The sequence below is a fragment of the Ambystoma mexicanum genome, chromosome 1q (assembly GCF_040938575.1).
Source record: "Ambystoma mexicanum isolate Mex_15411 chromosome 1q, UKY_AmexF1_1, whole genome shotgun sequence".
NCBI lineage: Eukaryota > Metazoa > Chordata > Amphibia > Caudata > Ambystomatidae > Ambystoma > Ambystoma mexicanum.
This window is the reverse complement of record NC_090922.1, coordinates 462,095,366-462,117,134: the sequence shown is the minus strand read 5'-3', so window position 1 is coordinate 462,117,134 and position 21,769 is coordinate 462,095,366. Positions and strand designations below refer to the sequence as shown.

Here is a 21,769-nt window from a genome sequence, read left to right as displayed (position 1 = left end):
GAGAGTTACCTCCCAAAACTTCTGTCGATTTTAACATTCAATTCAAATATTTTAGGATCCAATTGCTGTACTTAAGGACTCCATACACAGGAATGTCCTTTCTAGATATCTCTGCTTAGAATCAAAGTTAATGACGCTGAGAGAAGCATTCAAGCCCTACCACATATCCTCTGCCTAGAAACCTTGATGTCTGAGCCATTGTCATGCCTTCTCTTGTCCTCCTTGGATCACTCTCACTAACATAAGGCATCTGAATCGGCCGTCCATTGCCTAGAGCACTATATAAAACACAGCAATAAACACAAATACAATTATTGTTCTTGCTATTTGACCCAGATTATAAATATCTCTCTGCCCCTCAAAATTTTTGAATTGCTCGAAAATAAATTAGAGTAAGCTTGCATGCACTACCCTCTGCTAAATCTATTCCAATAGTTTAATTGGTCTTCAAAACTATTCTAGCCTGGGGTAACGAGTGTATCTGCAAGCATCCCAATGCAAGTTTTACAGCACATACCTTTGCCAGCTCAACTTTAATTGAATTGTTCTCATTGTGGAATTTAGGACTTGTTGCCCCCAAAAGCATACCTACACTGGTGCAAGTTTTACAAAACCTTGTGAAAGGTGCTTTGAAAAAGGTCTAATGTTCTTAAACAATTGACTGTGAGTTAGTTAGCAAGCATGGCTACACACGATATGCCCAATAACCAAGGTCCCTCAAAGCACACCCACATGCTGCATGAGGAGACCGATCTGGTTGTGTGTGATACTTTGGCATTCTCCAGTCATCTAGTTGGCAGGATCATGTTCATGTTGCTCTCTTCCTGCTGCACAGATGTAGACCTACTTTGGGCAGTGATTGGCTCCTCTTTGAATGCTGTCTCTAGCACTGAGAGGATCGATGTTCTCAGCATCTCCTTGAAGTCCCGCACAATGAAGACATAGATTATTGGGTTGATACAACTGTTGAAATAGGCAATGCTAGATACCACTGGCGAGCCAATCAGGAAGGCCCGCTTCATAAGGCAGCTGCTCTCTTTTTTTAAACCCATTTCGATCAGCATGAAAATGTGGGTCGGGAGCCAACAGAGGAAAAAAGACAAAACCACTGCACACATGATTCTAAATGGTTTACTGCTCTTGGCTAGTTGACTTCTCTTCAACTTGCAGGTGAGGACAGAATAACAAAAAAAGATCACGATAAATGGGATGAGGAATCCGCATATGAAGCTTGTTAAGGACATGGCCATCTTCCTCATCTGTGCCAGGGACACTATTTGTGGATCAGTGAAGTTATAGTTGTTGAAGCAGAAGGTTGTGTTCCCTCTGCCTGTAAGAGTATCACGGAATACAAGTGCTGGTAAACTGAAGGCAAGAGCAACAATCCAGGTAGTCATGGCTACCAACCTAGCCATTCTGGGAGTTCTATTATTCTGAGACCACACCGGATAGGCCACCATCAAACAACGGTCAACACTGATGACTACCAGGAAGAAGATGCTAGCATACAGGTTCAAAATTCCCACCATGCTGATGATCTTGCATAGGATTGTCCCAAAGGGCCAGTGGTTGTTCATAGCAGTATAGGTAATGCCGAGGGGGAGGGAGAAGGTGAGGATGAAATCGGCAATGGAGAGGTTCAAGAACCACACTGTATTGACAGTTTTTTTCATCCTGAACCCAGTGATCCAGATGACCAGGCCATTACCTGTTACCCCGAGAAGAAATGCCAGACTGTAGAATAACAGGGACAATGTCTGCATTGACTTCCTGAAATCTGAGAAGTCTTCGCAGTTGATCCTCTTCATTTTCAATGGCTGAGTGGTGGTGTTTGGAGAGAAGACCCTTATGGTAGCATTCTCCGTCAGAAGTGTGCCATTCATAATTTCAGTACCTGAAAGAAAAGCAGTGAGTTGATCAGTGACCATGTTATGAAGCCAACTGAAAACATAGAAATGAAAATAAAAACAGCAGTTACATTTTCACCCAGCACACCCTATGTAGATTCTACAAAGCATTAGCATTCATGCAACAGCTCCATTGCTATGTATCACTGATTGAGTATGAGTTTGGGGGCAACTAAACACGTACGTTACAAAGGGGTATTGCCACGACATATAAGCACTAGGTTCGCTCAACAGTCTATAACTGCTAGACCCAGGACCTCCAGCATCAATAAAGCAAAGGACAGTCAGACACATGCTAAGAGAGAACATCCACTATGATTTGATGACACTGACTGCTCAACTCGTCTTGGTGGAAAAGGGCAGACAAGGCCAATCCTAGAAGCAAATAACCACTGCACTCATAAAAGCAGAGAATTACTGCCAGGCTCATCAAAACAGAGAAGTACCACAAGGTTCATCCAATCAAAAAAGCCACCAGACTCATCCGGCAACAGACGAATCACGAGATTCATCCAAAAATGGAATGGGGAGACTCATTCAAGCAAAGGGCTGTCAGATAAAGAGTCACCAGTTTCATTCAATCAGAGAAGGCCCACCAGGCTCATCAAAGCAGAACTGAATACAATGCGCAGTTAGGTAAAGGAGGATCTTCAGATGAAAGCGGCAGAGAAGCATTACCAACCTTATCTAAAAAAAAGGACCAGCATTGTCATCTAAGCAGAGATGGACAACACAGTGGCGAACACCTGCCTCATCCAACGACAGACGAATCACCAGACTCATCATGCAAAATAGGACCACTGGCTCATTTAGGCAAGGAAAGGCACAAGGATGATCTGTTGGGTGTCTTGACCCACGTTCAAGTTATTATGCTGCAACATTTGGGGCTGTGGGCTCAGAAAATCCAAGATGGCCGAAAAAGCCCACATTGCACCAGAATCCAGGAAAACCGTGCAGTTTTTGCGCACACCAAAATGATCGCCTAACCTGCCACCCACCAGTGCAAGCGTGGTGGGCCAGAAGTGCCATGAGTGAAATGTGGTGCGAAAGGAAAAACAGCAGTGCCTCTTAGCTCAAAAAGCGCTTTGAAATCACCTTCGTTTCTCTGAAATGCAAGCTAAAAATGCCTATTTTAAACATTGCAAGATATTCAAAAATCTCAATGAACACCAGCAGACATTTAGCAGAATGTAGTCTTGTGTGCATACAAAATCTGGAAAGATGAAGAGCCCAAAACAATGTTTATAACAAAACTGGCTGAGCTGTGGATGTCAGCAGCTTAAGTTAAATTGGACTGAAAGCCACTAAAATCTAAATGTTTAAGATAAATGAGTGATCTACTGTTGAGTGTTACATAGTTTGCAACTGTTAAATGTCATAGTTTTGAACTTAGAATCAGCATTCTAGCTACATGTGTAAAAATTGTAAGTTTGATTTGAATGAAGAAAAACTGGGAACAAAAGTGACATTTGGCTGAAACCTGGCTTGAAGAGAGTGAATTCTGCCCGGCAACTACCCGACAGGAGTTGAAACTTGCTCAACCACTCTTTCCAGGCCTGGCTGCATTCTGCCGCCCCCACCAACAGAAGATGACACCTCCCTGATTGAATCAGGGGAGGAGCACCTAGGACTGGAGGGAAACAGAACAAAGAGCCATCCTTGACTCAGGCAAATGTTAAATTAGGGGGGGGGTGTTGTAAATGGCTTCCTCTTGAGTGAAACTGGGAGGGGCAGTGCCTCTGTGAGCAACTTGAGTTGGAGGAAGTGGACAAACCAGAAATTCCACAATGTGCTTCGGGAAACCACACGCCTCTGGGCCAGAGCATAATTTTAAAAAGATGGATAATTCATAGTACATACTTGTCAACATTATATAATTAATATCATTATTCTTGTGATTTTTCTGTGCACATTTTAAGAGGTGTTAGGACTCTGTACCATGTTCTGAGGCAAAACCCCATGAATTATGGAGATTGCAGACACAGGGTTCACGCTAGAAAAATGAAAATTTACTGGAATATGTGTAGAAAGGAGGTGTACATCTGTGTAATTTTTGGTAAAAATCCAATATTGGTAAACCAACTAAAAACGAAAATAAGTTGCCATTTTTGAACCCTGGCTCTTAGAAACATCAGAGTTGGAACAGAGACCTACCCAAAGTAATATATGATATGTACATGTAATGTCAACCACTTGTGTATTTGGGAAATATGTTTAGTTATGAAAATGATTTTCTAAGGTAAAAGCAAAGGGGAGTATTCTTTCTTTGGAGCCATAAACATGACACTTGATGACATAGAATGACTCACTGCTCCCTTCTCAAATCAGGTCAAAGAGAAATCCTTGACCTATCAAATCATGAGTGGGTTGGGCATAGAAAGTTAGCATCCACACCCATTTTCAAAAGACATAAAAAGAGCCACTGGATGCCGGACAGAGACATTCATTTTCCAACCGTCAACTGAATTCCTGCACAGCACGCTGAAGGAGAACTCCAAAATCCAGAACTCCAGAGATCCAGACTAACTCCAGAACAAAAACTCGAAAGAGCTGAACTCTTCAGCAGGCCTTCAGAACCTAGCAACCAAACCAAACTATTCAACCTCCGGGCTGTGCGGTTTGCTGCTTGCTAAGAGTCCTGTGTATCCAGAACAGAACCAGTACCCAGAAAGCAGTGCAGTATCCAGAATCCATTTGATCCAGACCAGCAGAACCAGAGACCCAGACCAGACCACTGTGAGCAGAACTGGTGCCTGATTGACCCGATGAGCAGAGGGAACCGCAGCTAAACTTGTTGACCAGATCCGTGACAAGGCCATTCCTTTCAAATTTATAGTGTGAGTACCCAGGTAGAACTGTGCAGAACCCATCTCTTAGCTTAAAATAATCTGATTCAAAACATTTGAACCTGTTTAGAACTGCATCATAAGAAATCGGGTGTTCCTCCTGTTGATTCAAACCTTTCAAAGCGCATCTGTCATTCCGAAACTGTATTTTCATTTCTGAAAAACTACCTTTTACAAAATCGTCTGTATCTTTGGAACTGTGCATCCTAAGAACAAAATTTAACTTGTATTGTAAAGCTAAGATTGCCAGCTTTCCAACAAGCTCTAAACCTTATAGCGCCTCCGTAATTGTGCTTGATGCAAAAGAAAGTGCCGCGATTTGACATTTTGCTTCATTTCAACCACGTGTAGAAAGATCTGTCCTTTGCTTCCATTCCTGAAATCTGTTTTCAACCTGATAATCCCTCATTAATCATTGTTAGTGTGGACCTGAACTGATTTAAAGTATCTATCACTCACCCTGAACCTCTGGAGGGAATTAAAATCAATTTTAGCATATTTCACTCCCTTGCAAATCACCTGAAAGTCTTTCGCCTGTGTTTCAAAATCATCCCAGGTGCTATAAGCTTGCTCGGGGGGAACTGAATTCGTATTGTATTGTGATTGTATTCCTGAAGACTGTGTGTGTTACTTCCATCTCCTTCCATTGCATAGGGGGGGAGTGAATTGTCAGAGAAAAAGTGATCATATTATCTTTTGCTGAAATCATATCAAGTTTATTTCTGTACTGCCTTTTATTCATCTTTGCATCTCCTTGAAACCATAAAGCATTCTCAGCTACCTTATCCTCTATACTACTCATAAGTAATTAAACCAGTGTGTTAGTATAACATCATCCATTGTTGATCCCTGTCATATTTCTAAGTGTGATATCAAATATTAATTTAATATAAAAGTGTGATATATATCTATTGTTTAATTTTTCAAATAAAGCTTTTTAATTTGCAAAACAAACCTACTTCTTGGCTCAGTGGGGTCAGGGGGATTCTAAGAGAGGGGCATTATACAAGGGTTCATCATCCAGATTATAACTTGTCATAAAAATATATAAATAAGGGCTTCCCTTGAGCAATCCCAGACAAGGCACTCACTTAGTGGGAATGCTTGATTGGAGTCATTAACAGAGTGGGGGCTTGTCTGGGATTCTGGATTAGATCTACCGCTTGTGTAGCTTAATACAGTGTACTAACTGATAGGATTCATAAATCCTGTTGGATCACCACGCGGTGCTATGCTGTGAAAACACCCCTCAAAAAGGAACGCTCTCAAGAAATGGTCTGTTTTGCAAAATAAAATACTAACTTCGGTAAATCAATTTCCAGAATGACGACACTGGTAGACATCAAAATAGCGAGAGAGCACCTCTTACATAAACTGTTTGTGAGAGGTGAATGGTCTAAACAGGACCAAAATGTATGGTTGCAGGCGATCACACAACAGGTCACTACAACTGGGTCAGATATCTGTAGAGATCAGGGTCCCTTACATGTGGCCCTGAGTGAACTATATATGGCTCCTAAAGCTAAAGATGAACACAACAAGATTGTCAGGATAGCGGCATATTTGTATCTATATATGGGAGCCATGCAGGACAAATGTGCTGAAGGCCAAGATCTGGCAAGTAGACAACTGTTGGCATTAGAGAAGGCCCAATCTGATCTGGACTCTTCTGAGCAGAGGCTGCACAGGAGCCAGGAGTCAGAAAATGATAGTAGACAGTACATCATTAAAATAAAGGAGGATATGGATATCCTGCAACAGGAAAAGGCTGACCAGGATACAATTTCTGGCTTTGCAGAAGGAGCACCAAGACAGCACCAAGACAGTTTGGACTCCTTACTGCAGTGCCAGAAAAATCTGGAGCAACAGATCAATTTCAACAGGGCACACACAGAGCAGGTAGCCACCCTGCAAATCCAACTAGATAGAGAGAAAGAGGAAAGCAACAAATTGATTTTGAAATACCTGGATACCCAGGCAGAGTTTGATGAAGAGCGCCAGAAAGCTGGTGCCCTTCAACGGCAGAGGGACGACCTGGCGGCACAGATGCAGGGGAAAGGGACACCTTAGGCCAGGAAGTCTGCCACTTAAAAAGAAAAATTCAAGAAAATCACTTGGCCCTCCAGGGACTGGGTGACCTCCAAAAAGAGCATCAGAACTTGTTAGAGCACACCCGGAGGGTGGAAGATGCTCTGGCAAGAAAGGAGCAGGCCAGTAGGGATGGGACTCAGGAGGTAAACCTCCTGCAGCAAAGACTGGCCCAGTATTCCAGGACAAACCAGGAAGCACAGATGGAAAATTAGGCTCTCTGTCAACACAATGATAGGCTCCAGCCACAGGCAGCCATGCAGGAGAGACTGATAGAGTCTAGTAAGGCCTTGGTTGAGGAACTGAAAGCCCAGGCTCTTGCATTGCAACAGGGAGCAGGGGCTGATAGAGATGAAGTTCGCTTGGAAAGGGAAACACCTGAGCATAACCTCAGGAGCCCTAGTACCAGAGCCCTTCATCTCTCCTAGTCCCTGGACTCTGCCACCCCCATAACCCCTGGCGCACATGAGCACAGGGTCAGAGGGATGGCAGATTACAATCCAGCCAAAAGTATGGGGCTCATAGGCCAGTACCACCCAGGAATGGAGGGGCGGGCATCCGGGTATGGGCACCCAAGCACAGTGCAATTTAGTGGGGAACCCCAGGAGAGTAGGCCCACTAAGGGCATCCTGAAAACCTCTGCCCAGTTAGGTCAGTGGGGGGGGGGTACCCATCAAATCCTGGTAGCAAGGAGGGATCTGAAGACTCCTCTGAGCGTCACAGGACACAGGAAACCAGGTCCCCACATTCTGCCAGCCATTCCCAGGCTCGCAGAATCCAGGAAAACCTGGAAGATCAGACGGCCACCTCTGGGAGCAGTGCTTCTGAGTCGGAGGATGAATCGACCAGGGTTACCCGAACCAAAAGGCCAATAAGGCAAAAAGGGCCTTGCTTAATGACCCCTTAAAAGAGATTAAGGCAATCAGGAGTGTCATCACGCTTTATCACAAGAACTCCAAGTATTCTGTTTGGGAACACTTGGAGCTCTTTGAGCAAATGATGGAGACTTTTGATTTGAAGGACAGCAGTAGCTGCATCCAGTACGTCAAATGGACATTCTCCCCAGAATACTCCAGTTTCTTTGCGGGGCTGGAGGACCAAAATCATTCAAGATGGTCCACCTATAGGGCGGCCATCTTGAAACATTTTTCTGTTCATAGAAATCCTCGAGAGCCGCGGAAGGCGGCGTACAATTTGTAATGTGGGGAGGATCAGGCCCCACAAGAATTTGTGCAGGAGTTAAAGCGTGCTTTTGCGCAGACTACCAAAACGGTGCGCACCGACAGTAAGGAATTTGTTAATACATTTTTCCATGCCTTACCCAAATACATGATGACCCAGCTCGTGAGAGATTTTCACGTGAAAAGATCTTTAGACTGGGTCATTGAGCAAGCCACCCACATCTGTGAGGTGCAGAAACCGGTGGAAAATAAGAATCAGCCCAAAAACCCCAAAACCAATAGCACCCCTGCTGCTGCGAAGGTGGCAGAGGTAAAGGTTGCCCCCGTTTTAGATTTGGAGATGGGGGGCCTAAAAACCTGCCTGCACTGAACAATTCACAGCCCAGAAGGCCCTCGGGCCAGTCACAGACAGGGAGTCAAGGAGGTAATCCCACAAATGGGGTCCCTCGCTCCCCTGACTACGTAAGTCCCCGCTACAAGGGAAACAGACCCATCCTGGGTTACGTGTGGACTCCTCCAGCCCAAGGGGGGGATCCAGCCAAGCACCTGACCCAGGGAATTTCCCTCCTAACTTCCCACAGGGGGGCAGAAATTCACCAAATCCTGGGCAGAACTTGTTCCCCAGGTATCCACCCAACTTCCAGCCCCAAAATCATCCATCCTTCTATCCCCAATTCCCTGAGCCCAGACAACCGAATCCGGGAGAGGGGAGGCCAAGGGTGGAGGGGTACCCAAATCTTCCCAACCCAGGATACTACCAGAGAAGGGACAGCTACCTTTCCCGGGATCAGCCCCGTGGAGAAAATAGAACCCTGTATCAGCCTGAGCGTGTTTCACAGTTACAGCGCCAGGTCCAAAATCTGGCACAGGAGCTGGGTCACGTGCTGAGGGCTCAGCAGAATCCTCAGATGAGAATGCTGGCGCAGAATGCCCCAAACTCTGGGCCTGGTGCTCCAGAACAATGACGGGGGCAGCACCCCGATAACCCACCGGTTCCCAGGGAGGAGGCACAAGGGGAAGGGGGTGTAAAGCCTTGGAGGAAGCTTCCTTCCCCACTTGTAAACAGCCCCTGGAAACCCAGGAACTGGAAACAAAATCTCCTACCCTTGGAAGTCTGCCACCCAAGGAGCAGAGAGGAGGTAGGAGAAACAAAGTACCCAAACAGACCCATTTTGTGGAGGAGGTACAGGTCTTCCAATTTGAGGGAGAGGGATCCTCAGAGGATCCTGGGAAAAGGATCTTCTCCTTCAGAGATGGGGGGACTCCTCCCAAGGAAAAATGAGTCCCAAGGGATTCCAACCCAGACTGGGTAGATGTGGGGATTGAGCTGTCGCCGCCCATCATCCTATCACAGAACCAACAATACCAAAAACCCCTGGTTCAAACCCATCCTGGTGACTGCCTCCAAAAAGGGGGGGCGGCCCAGAACCGGAACCAGGGGAACCTAAAACCGAATCAACAGACTGGGTAGATGTGGGGATCGAGCTGTTGCCGCCCATCATCCTACCCCAGAACCAACAATACCAAAAACCCTGTTTCAAACCCATTCTGGTGACTGCCTCCAAAAAGGGGGGGGGGGCAGCCCAGGACCGGAACCAGGGGAACTTGAATATCCTCTTTCAAGTTGCCAACTTTTTCTTTCAGATTCCCGAGACTCTCCACAGAATTTTGCCCAAATCTCTTCTCTCTCAATGTCCAAAACCAGAAAATTAGCCCCCCAGTTGTCCAAAAATGTGAATTATCTGTGCCCCCTTACAGAGAAGAAGGGAAGATACTATGCCCCGGTTCAAGTACAGGGACAGTGTACAATTTTGGTACTGGTGGACACTGGATCCCAAGCTACTCTTCTGTCCAAAAGGGCCTTTGATGAACTAAACGCAGGAAGGGGGTGAGGGGGAATTACCGTATTCCTCTCAACTCTCTTCCAGGACAACTCCAGAACTTTGACGGGAAGGAAATTCCCATCAAGGGTACTGCAGATTTGGACATCAAAATTGGGCGACACAAGGTGAAACACCTTGTCATAGTAGTGACTCCAGAGGGCACCCCTTGTTTCCTAGGGAATGACCTCCTGAGAAGGTTGTCACCCCTAATAGTTTGATTAAACAAGGTCCTCTGGACCCAGACTAGCCGACCAATAAAATTAAAACAGAGTGTCAACCATATTAGTTTAAACGGCACATGCCACATGGTTGAACAAAAATCTGACCAAGTAGAATTTCACTTCCAGAACAACCAAATTCCAGATGTGACAGTAATAGCAGTAGGACAACAGACTGGTGATGGGGGGTCCTCTTTATTTCTGAAAATCAACCTTCCCTCCAGTTTAAGGTGGTATTCCACACTGGAAGGAAACACTCTGAAATTCTTTACTAATCCACAATCAGACACTCCCACTCGGATAGTCCAGAAAGATGTGAAATCAGCTCAGAGCCTGGCTGATATTCAGCAAATTGGAGAGCAGTTGTTCATCCCTGTTCAGTTAAATGATGGGAAGGACTCTGTTCTCGCTCGAGTGTGTTTGAACAACGGTAAGAGCTTCATCAGCGAAGCCATGTTCCGCCAACTCCCAAAAGATCCAGCCATTCCCACATTCAAACTGATAGACGAATGGGAAATGGACCTGGAAGCACCCAATTCCAAACATATCCTGCCAAGCAGGTGTATGCTCAAAATCTCCATTGGCAACAAGAGCATAGTCCGTAATTGTTGGGTCATGCGAGACGTCACTGCCGCCTTTTACTTAGGCAGTGATATTCTCAATCGCTCTGCCATTAGTTTGGACCTAATAAACTTCAAAGCTTGGTCCCGATTAGCAAATAATCCCTTGGGCTTTGATGATCCAGAAAAAGCCTTTGGGGCAGCTCAATTGCTACCTTATGCAGTTGAAGTTCAGATTAAAGAGGAAGTCACCATCCCAGAAAGGACCCGACAATTCTCCCTGGGAGTGAAAATTAAAAGAGGACAAACATTGAAAAACCCTGATGCTTATATTCATCTAAATGCTTCTCTCCAACAGCAAGGGTTGGGGGTAAACCCAACACCATTAGTCAACATAGAACATGACACCATACCAATAGAGGTGGATAACAGTGACTTAAAGAGTATCACTCTAGCCGCAGGCACCATTATTGGAATGGCGGTTGATAACCGACATTTCTCCATTGATTTAGGAAATTAACTGTAAGGGCCAATCCCCAAGGACTGTTTTGACAGTGACAGTGATGACAATACAACACCAGACAGGATCTTTACCTGGCATGGGGGGAACTTCCTGGTATACACTTCCTGCCCTTATGGTAAGGAAGATGTGACTTGTGACTTCAGAAGGGATGAGGTGATTTTCCAGGTCCATGAGGGTTGCCTTTCCCACCTGAAGCCTGCAGTCCAAATCAGCACCAAGGACTTCTCCACCCAGCTGGAGGAGGCCGCTGAGATAGCAAAACCAGAAGTCTTTCCAGGCTTCAAGCAGATGGTGGAAGAGAGAGTCAACCTAGCTGATGCCTGCGTGACTCTGGAACAGAAGCAAAAGTTGAAACAAGTTTTCTTGGATTTCCAAGATCTCTTTGCGGTAGACTCATATGACTGTGGTCACACCGACATCCACACAACAACAATTCCCACGGACCCTGGCATGACTGCAGTGTTTGTGAAGCAATATCGTTTGCCTCTCGCATCCATGGAGTCCCTTACTGAAATAATTAAGAACCTTGAGTCCTGGGGAATAATCCGTCCAGTACACAGCACCTTCAGTAATCTGGTGCTGGGAATATTGAAGCCAAACAGCCAGTGGAGACTCTGTGCTGACCTTAGGGAGCTCAACAAACGGGTCCATAACTCCCGATGGCCTCTGCCCTACATTGACCAAGGGCTGGCCCAGATTCAGGGGTCACAGGTATTCACTGCAATAGACCTGACCAATGGATACTGGACCGTGTCTGTCAGTAGGGAGGACCAATACAAAATGGCTTTTACCTTTGGGGGCCAGCAGTACACATGGACCCGGAATCCCTTTGGATACCTCAACTCCGGCAATGAGTTCAACATTTTCCTACACAAGGCCATGCCTGACCTGGGTTCAAGGGGTAACTTGGCTTATGTAGATGATGTCCTCATCAAAAGTTCATCTGTGGAGGAACATATAGCAGAGATCCGTTATGTTCTGACACAGTTGAGGGTGGCCGGAGCCAAACTTTCCTTTCAGAAAGCACAGTGGTGTAGAACCCGTGTTAATTTCTTGGGGCATGAGATTACTCCTCAGGGTCTCTGTCCCCAAGAAAAGAAAGTGAAAGCACTTCAGAAACTGAAAGACCCCACAACTCTGCGGGAACTAAGGAGCCTCCTTGGACTGACTAATTACAGCAGAAAGTTCATTGAGGGCTACACAGAGATCACCAGACCCCTGATTCATCTCTTGAAGGGGGGGGTCAAGTAGGAATGGGTTCCAGAACAATCCGAGGCAGTAAGACAGCTCAAAAGAAGCCTCTCACAAGCACCCTGCCTAGCTTACCCTGTCAGAAACAAGGAGGCTTTCCTGGAGACCGGGTTCTCTAATACGAGCTTGACGGCAGTATTATGCCAAAAGCATGACAAGGTCAATAAAGTAATCTCCTATGCGAGCAAAACTTTATCCTCTGCGGAGGAAAAATTCAACGATTGTGAGAAGGCACTCCTGGCAACGGTGTGGGCATTGAAGAATTACCACCCGTTCATCCAGGGGGAACACATCATAGTGGAGACTCCACAGAAGCCTCTGCAATATCTCCAAAGTGACAGAATCTGGGCCGGAAATGTGAGTAATTCCCAAATTACTTCCAGGATTCTGTCAATGCAAGGCTTTCCTGTGGAGGTCAGATATGGCCAAAACAAGAAGAGTCCCCTTGCGCAAGGTCTGGCTGACTTGCATGATTGTGCCAGAGAAAACTGTCTCGGGGACGAAAGTCTAAAAATCAAGGACAACATGGAGGCATACCTTAATTCCCCACACAAAGTCTTTGAAGAAGACAAGTGTGAGGGGATGCCCACTGTCTATGTGGATGGATGCTAATAACAAACCCCTGAAACATGGGAAGTTAATCCAAAATATTGATGATCTGGTCACATTGAATGGGATGACCATCTACTGGATAAAGATCAAGGGTCATTCCAAAGTAGAGGGACCAGACAAAACTGGAAATTACTTAGCTGATCAGCTGGCCAAAACCGGGGCTATCCAAGGGGATCCAATAGAAATTGAGTCCCTGTTGGGGGAAATCCAGGTCACTGCTATCACTAGGACCCAGACAAATGCTCACAATGATCTTTCAACTGCACAAAGGAGTAAGGAGACCCCAAATGTTGATTTGATTACGGTTCAGAAGGGGGATCCAATAATTGGTAAGTTTTACCAACACATTGAGGACCCGGAAAACTGACCCCTAACGGATACTGATTACATTGGGAAAGAGGACTTTAGAGTGTTGATGAAATGTCCAAAAATGTTCTGAATCCAAGACGGTTTGTTGGTAAGGAAATCCCAAGCTGGCCATGATCAGTGGGTGGTCCCTACCTCATTCCGAAGCCTGATGTTAAGTCACACCCATGATGCGGCCACCGCCGGTCATAGGGGGTTTCATACAACACTTGAGATCTTAAGAGAGGTTGCATACTGGCCACACATGGGGCAGGACATCGACCAATACTTGAAGGGGTGTCTTGTGTGTGCACAATTTCACCCAACATCCCTCAAACACCGGGCACCTCCCCAAAAGAGGGGGATGACACTGCCATGGTCAGATTTGCAAATCGACTTCATAGGCCCTGTGATTCGCTCCTCTAGGGGAAACAAGTACATGTTGACAGTCACATGCTTGTTTACCAAGTGGCTGGAATGTCTCCCGGCCCCATACTGCAAGGCAGAAGCAGCAGCTGCCCTGATGATCAACCACATCTTTTCATGTTTTGGTCTACCCCAAAGGAATGAATCAGACAGAGGTAGCCATTTTACCAGTGCAGTAATGACTATTATGTGGGAGATACTGGGGATGAAAAGGAAGCTCCATATTGTTTACCGGCCAGCCTCTTCTGAGTGCAGTGGAGAAATACAACAGAACCATTGTGAGCATATTAAAAAAGTTTGTGGCAGATTCTGGGCCAAGTTGGGATATCCGATTACCTCTGGTCCTAATGGCCATCAGATCTACCCCTTCATCTGCAACTAAAATGTCACCATTTCAGCTGATGACTGGATGCAAGATGGTGCTTCCCCAGTATTTGCTCTACAGGACCCAAGAGCAGACATTGATAAATGCCTCCACACCTCATGAGTATGTGGAGAATTTAAGGAAACACCTCAACATGCTTTTGCCTATGCTCAGCGAAATCTAGAAAGATCAGCTGATAGCATGAAGACCCATTACGATTTGAAAACTTCCAGGAAAGTATATAATGTGGGAGACCAGGTCTATCTATACAATTTCCAAAGTAACCAGGCCAAACAGCGAACATTTTTGCCTACATGGAAGGGACCTTTTGAAATTATAGACAAGATCTCCCCAGTTGCCTACAAGATCCGCATCCCCAAAGGTAGTGTGGCAGAAGGGGAAGACAAGTGGGTCCATATAAATCAGTTAAAGTGTTGCCATCCCAGGCACACTCTGCAGCAACTGGAGGAGTCCTCTGCAATACCAGAGGGGGCCGCTCCAGAGTAATTCAGTTCTAACCCTAAAATATCCCACATATAGTCTCTAAAATATTATGTTTCTTGAACGAAAATGTCTTATAATTATATATTGTTTTCTTTAAAAATAAGAATGTAAATTTCTATTGATTTATAAAATGTATATGCCGCTCCACTATATCAATAGTGGGGGAGAAATGTCTACGAATAGGTATTGCCGCTGTGCTTTGTCATCCTAGGAGAAAGAAAACTTGGAGACTGACCACGGAAGACGACCTGGAGACCGGGAGCAAAGATCCGAGGGGCCCGGGGTACCGCCCAAAACTCCCATCAGGACGGGCGAGGAGAACTGATCGATCCACCCTGATGGAGGAAAAGATGCTGAACTTTGTCATCTGCGGAATCGGAAGAAGATGATGCGGACATCCAAGCGCGTGGATCAAAACATCCTTTGCACCCGACTCCCCCTCGACTCGTAATCAAAGCGCAGTCAGGCGGGGGGGCTTGTTGAGTGTCTAGACCCACGTTCAAGTTATTATGCTGCAATATTTGGGGCTGTGGGCTCAGAAAATCCAAGATGGCCGAAAAAGCCCACATTGCGCCAGAATCCAGGAAAACCGTGCAGTTTTTGCGCACACCAAAATGGTCGCCTAACCTGCCACCCACCAGTGCGAGCATGGTGGGCCTGAAGTGCCATCAGTGAAACGTGGTGCCAAAGGAAAAACAGCAGTGCCTGTTAGCTCAAAAAACGCTTTGAAACCACCTTTGTTTCTCTGAAATGCAAGCTAAAAATGCCTATTTTAAACATTGCAAGATATTCAAAAATCTCAATGAACACCAGCAGACATTTGGCAGAAAGTAGTCTTGTGTGCATACGAAATCTGGAAAGATGAAGAGCCCAAAACAATGTTTATAACAAAACTGGCTAAGCTGTGGATGTCAGCAGCTTAAGTTAAATTGGACTGAAAGCCACTACAATCTAAATGTTTAAAATACATGAGTGACCTACTGTTGAGTGTCACATAGTTTGCAACTGTTAAATGTCATAGTTTTGAGCTTAGAATCAGCATTCTAGCTACATGTGTAAAAATTGTAAGTTTGATTTGAATGAAGAAAAACTGGGAACAAAAGTGACATTTGGCTGAAGCCTGGCTTGGAGAGAGTGAATTCTGCCTGGCAACTACCCCCGACAGGAGTTGAAACTTGCTCAGCCACTGTTCCCAGGCCTGGCTGAATTCTGCTGCCCCCACCAAAAGGAGAGGACACCTCCCTGATTGAATCAGGGGAGGAGCACCTAGGACTGGAGGGAAACAGAATAATGAGCCTTCCTTGGCTCAGGCAAATGTTAAATTAGGGGGGTTCATAAATGGCTTCCTCTTGAGAGAAACTGGGAGGGGCAGTGCCTCTGTGAGCAACTTGAGTTGGAGGAAGTGGACAAACCAGAAATTCCACCATGTGCTTTGGGAAACCACACCCATCTGGGCCAGAGCATAATTTTAAAAAGATGGATAATTCATAGTACGGACTTGTCAACATTATATAATTAATATCATTATTCTTGTGATTTTTCTGTACACATTCTAAGAGGTGTTAGGACTCTGTACCATGTTCTGAGGCAAAACCCCATGAATTATGGAGATTGCAGACACGGGGTTCATGCTAGAAAAATGAAAATTTACTGGAATATGTGTAGAAAGGCGGTGTACATCTGTGTAATTTTTGGTAAAAATCCAATATTGGTAAACCAACTAAAAACGAAAATAAGTTGCCAATTTTGTACCCTGGCTCTTAGAAACATCAGAGTTGGAACAGAGACCTACCCGAAGTAATATATGATATGTACATGTAATGTCAACCACTTGTGTATTTGGGAAATATGTTTAGTTATGAAAATGATTTTCTAAGGTAAAAGCAAAGGGGAGTGTTCTTTCTTTTGAGGCATAAACATGACACTTGATGACATAGGATGACTCACTGCTCCCTTCTCAAATAAGGTCAAAGCGAAATCCTTGACCTATCAAATCATGAGTGGGTTGGGCATAGAAAGTTAGCATCCACACCCATTTTCAAAAGACATAAAAAGAGCCACTGGATGCCGGACAGAGACATTCATTTTCCAACCGTCAACTGAATTCCTGCACAGCACGCTGAAGGAGAACTCCAAAATCCAGAACTCCAGAGATCCAGACTAACTCCAGAACAAAAACTCGAAAGAGCTGAACTCTTCAGCAGGCCTTCAGAACCTAGCAACCAAACCAAACTATTCAACCGCCGGGCTGTGCGGTTTGCTGCTTGCTAAGAGTCCTGTGTATCCAGAACAGAACCAGTACCCAGAAAGCAGTGCAGTATCCAGAATCCATTTGATCCAGACCAGCAGAACCAGAGACCCAGACCAGACCACTGTGAGCAGAACCGGTGCCTGATTGACCCGATGAGCAGAGGGAACCGCAGCTAAACTTGTTGACCAGATCCGTGACGAGGCCATTCCTTTCAAATTTATAGTCTGAGTACCCACTAGAACTGTGCAGAACCCATCTCTTAGCTTAAAATAATCTGATTCAAAACATTTGAACCTGTTTAGAACTGCATCATAAGAAATCGGGTGTTCCTCCTGTTGATTCAAACCTTTCAAAGCGCATCTGTCATTCTGAAACTGTAATTTCATTTCTGAAAAACTACCTTTACCAAATTGTCTGTATCTTTGGAACTGTGCATCTTAGGAACATGTATTGTAAAGCTAAGATTCCCAGCTTTCCAAAAAGCTCTAAACTGACTTTCTACTCCTTATAGCGCCTCCGTAATTGCGCTCGATGCACTCGAAAGAAAGTGCCGCGATGTGACATTTTGCTTCATTTCAACCACGTGTAGAAAGATCTGTCCTTTGATTCCATTCCTAAAATCCGTTTTCAACCTGATAATCCCTCATTAATCATTGTTAGTGTGGACCTGAACTGATTTAAAGTATCTCTCACTCACCCTGAACCTCTAGAGGGAATTAAAATTTTAGCATATTTCACTCACTTGCAAATCACCTGAAAGTCTTTTGCCTGTGTTTCAAAATCATCCCTGGTGCTATAAGCTTGCTACGGGGGAACTGAATTCGTATTGTACTGTGATTGTATTCCTGAAGACTGTGGACCTCATTACGACCCTGGCGGAAGACCATGGCGCTATTAGCACCATGGTCCATGCTGGTAAGTTACTGACTCCGCCATGGAGAAAGGGGGAATTACCACCCCATTACAAGGTTGGCAGGGCGGTAATTCCCCCTTCCTCCATGGCCCTTCCCCATTCCCTTTTTTGCCCCATAGGGCTCTACGGGAATGGGGAAGTCGCTATGTACGGTACCGCAAATTGCGGCACCATAATTAGCACCAAGATCCCTTTGCTGGTCCCTACTTTATTGGCTGGTCTACACCAGACGTTAAGGTCGGGTCCCGCAAAGGGACCTCATAATTAGGCGCTAATAGGTTAACGGTGCCGCAGCCTTTTACGGCGCCGTTAACCCATTAGCACCTGGGTCATAATGAGGCCCTGTGTCTGTTACTTCCATCTCCTTACATTGCATAGGGGGGGAGTGAATTGTCAGAGAAAAAGTGATCATATTATCTTTTGCTGAAATCATATCAAGTTTATTTCTGTACTGCCTTTTATTCATCTTTGCATCTCCTTGAAACCATAAATCATTCTCATCTACCTTATCCTCTATACTACTCATAAGTAATTAAACCAGTGTGCTAGTATAACATCATCCATTGTTGATCATTGTCATATGTTTAAGTGTGATATCAAATATTAATTTATTATAAAAGTGTGATATATATCTATTGTTTACTTTTTCAAATAAACCTTTTTAATTTGCAAAACAAACCTACTTCTTGCTCAGTGGGGTCAGGGGGATTCTAAGAGAGGGGCGTTATACAAGGGTTCATCATCCAGATTATAACTTGTCATAAAAATATATAAATAAGGGCTTCCCTTGAGCAATCCCAGACAAGGCACTGACTTAGTGGGAATGCTTGATTGGAGTCATTAACAGACCCAAAAAGATAACGACTATGACAAATATAGGGGTGGGAACATTTCAGTGTTAATTAAGGGTCACTTCAATAAATTTAAAGATACAAATTGTTGTACTGATTGTTCATCAACTCCTGGTGCAGGCAATCAATGGCAAATTGTACTGCCTCGCAGACCTGCCTCTTCCCTTTCCTCCCATAAAAATCAGGCAGAGGGTCCGTGCTGCTCGTCTGTAATTTATCACTGGCACAACCTCTTCCTCATCTAATTCATTGTACTCTTGAGGTAGGTTGAGTGTGACCTCACATTTCAACCTCCCAGTGGAGGAGATCTAATCTGTTGGCTTAGTTTTGTATGAGGTTCTACACCTTTGCAACCCTCCTTGTAGCGGTTTTTCACACTTCTTTTGTACATGTATTATTTGTTCACATTTCTGCAATGTATGTAGTTTGAAACAAAAAGCAACACAAACTAGAGCATATTGAATTCAGAGTTCTGTGCATGATTTACTGAGATTAGCCAAATGTTTGACTTTGTATGGTAACACAGGCAGCTGGAAGGACCTGCGTGGATGTCCACTTCAAATTCTTCTAGTTTTGATTTGTGGTGTTCTCTTCTTTAAATGTTGAAAAATAATACTGAAATTCAAAGTAGTTCAAAAGTTTGTATAGTATTTTATTCCAGAAAGGTAAAGAAAAGCCCTGTTAAAATGTTTGTACAATGCATTTCGGTCACTATGACCATCATCACTGACTATTTAGAAACAGAAAAAGACATGTACAAAAAAACATATTTAATTTAAACATGTTTCTAAATGTATGTTGTTTGTTTACATTTAAAAACATATTATACATTAATTCTTGGTTATAGACTCATATTTAATATTTAAAAGGCTTCTGTTTCTTAACTTGGCATTGACCAAAATATTGATTTCTCTGATCTGGAGCCCTTGGATATATCTGTAATACATTTGTGTTTCACTGATATTGTAATTTCCTAAAATGTCTTAATTATCTCAATACAAATGTTATACATTATGAAGAGTTAGGTATTTATCATACCTTAGTAGTTTGCTGTCTGTATTATCCAAGAGTTCCTGTTCAAGTGCCCTTTATATAGAAATATTACTAATTAGGCTAATCCCTTAAAAGTACATGATTTCTACCAGGAGTGCTCAATTTTGGTCATAGTGTTAGTAAAGAGTATCAACTTACCTTATTTTTCTTAGTATGCTTTCGCAGGACAAAGGTTTCACAAGGATACGACTGCTTGTGTGCCCTACTCATATCTATTTGAAAAAATGGCAATCTCATTGGGTGCCCGTGGCTTTTTTGGATTGCTTGCAGTTTGCAATGATCCTGTGAAACACGGAGAAAACTTCATTTAAATTACAAAGTTTAAATAAAGGCAGAGTCTTATGTGTTCAAATGAAGCACACACGTGGAATTTCGTGATTTAGTCATTCAAAAAAAGTAAAAGATCCGACAATTGTTTTGGCTGTGTGTGCCTTCCTGGCTGCCTCTATTGTGCTCTGCCATTGGCTGGGGACTCTCTCTTCCTGGCCAATGAGGGACTCACGAAGGCCCACTGACTCAGCTGTTTCCATTCCTCCTCCTTGCTCCGGAGTGCGAGGTCCTGCAGCCTCTCACCTTCCCAATCTTCATTTTCCTGGTCTCCTTGTCTGTGCAGGGCTGTTGAAGCCACTTGGTTGGGGTAGGTGCAATTATACATTGCCCTCTGCACCTCGTGGGAATTGTGGGAGCATTTTTGAAAATTCAAAAAACAAAGAAAATTGCTTCTTAAATGCCATTATTTGAAGCACTTCCACATTGCGCCATTTGGCAGTGTTTATAACATCCTGCCACGAATTTGGGAACTTTTTGGACTTCGCCCTACAAACTCTGTGCACCATGCAGTGCTTTCAACATGGCCACCGTGGTCTCATCTCCATCTTAGACTGTGTGTGCCTTCCTGGCTGCCTCTATGGTGCTGTGCCATGGGCTGGGGACTCTGTCTTCCTGACCAATGAGGGACCAGCAGGCTTTAGCCGCCCCCCTTACCCAAGGCCCGCTTCCAAGGCTCCTGTCAGCTTCCCTGTCCACTTTCTGGGATGCTAATACAACAGACTGACCCTCCCGGGGGTTGTCATCTCTTTTCAACTATGAACCTGGACTTCCAAGACTGTCCTGCTTCCCCATCTATTGGTTAGTTTCCCTCTTTCTGCCTACCCTTTCTATTTTCACTTTACTGACCTTCACTCTACCTTCTTCTTGTTTTTTAACTGGTCTTCCCTTCATGCTCTTGTCTGAGCACTCACCTATAATCTGACCTCATTTCTTTTACCAATTGGTGCCTTAGCTATTGCCTTGAATTTCAATATCTGGGTGTATTTGGGAAAGTCAAATTTGGGTGTGTTTTGTGAAAGTCAAATTTGGGTGTGTTTGGGAAAGTCAAATTTGGATGTGTTTTGGGAAAGTCCAATTTGGGTGTGTTTTGGGAAAGTCAAATTTGGGTGTGTTTGGGAAAGTCAAATTTGGGTGTGGTTTGAGAAAGTCAAATGTGGGTGTTTTGGAAATTTGGGTGTGTTATTGTTCACCTTACTTTGGCCCTAAATTGTTACCTCCTAGCCCAGTGACCGCTCCATACCTCTAATCTTGTATATTTTTCCTATTGCCTCCTCTCTCTACCTGCCCATTGCATTATCTGTTTCTTCTATCTCTTCCAACTGTTTCTCTATCAACTTTCCTTCCCTTCTCACTAAGTCTGGTAAGAAGAAATTCAAAAAGGATATATTGGTTTCTAACCCTGGTCTCCCCATCGCTGATACCTATTCCAGCGACTCTGCCAGACAAACCCTCACTGACATCCTCTTTTTCGTTCCTTCACAAGATCTCTGGATCCTCATATGATCTCTGTGCTCTGTGCTGTCTCCTCCTCTCCCATTAATGGTGGCACCCGCTGGGAGGTATGTATGGATCTCTTTGACGCCTCTAGAGTCTTTATTAACATCTATCTATATGGTACTGTCATGGTGCAAGGCTCTCAGGCTAACCTCCTCCTCTTTGATAG

At 44.4% G+C, this 21,769-nt stretch overlaps 1 protein-coding gene across 1 annotated transcript in view; it reads right to left on the bottom strand.

Moving 5' to 3' along the window:
• Positions 1-514: 514 nt before the first annotated feature.
• The window catches only part of LOC138528696 (chemerin-like receptor 1), a 37,721-nt gene continuing 16,466 nt past the window's right edge, over positions 515-21,769 (bottom strand). The window contains exon 2 of the mRNA XM_069640555.1: positions 515-1,894. Coding sequence (XP_069496656.1) covers positions 786-1,883 — 1,098 coding nt within the window. The 5' untranslated portion in view covers positions 1,884-1,894 and the 3' untranslated portion in view covers positions 515-785. The remainder of the gene's footprint in view (positions 1,895-21,769) is intronic.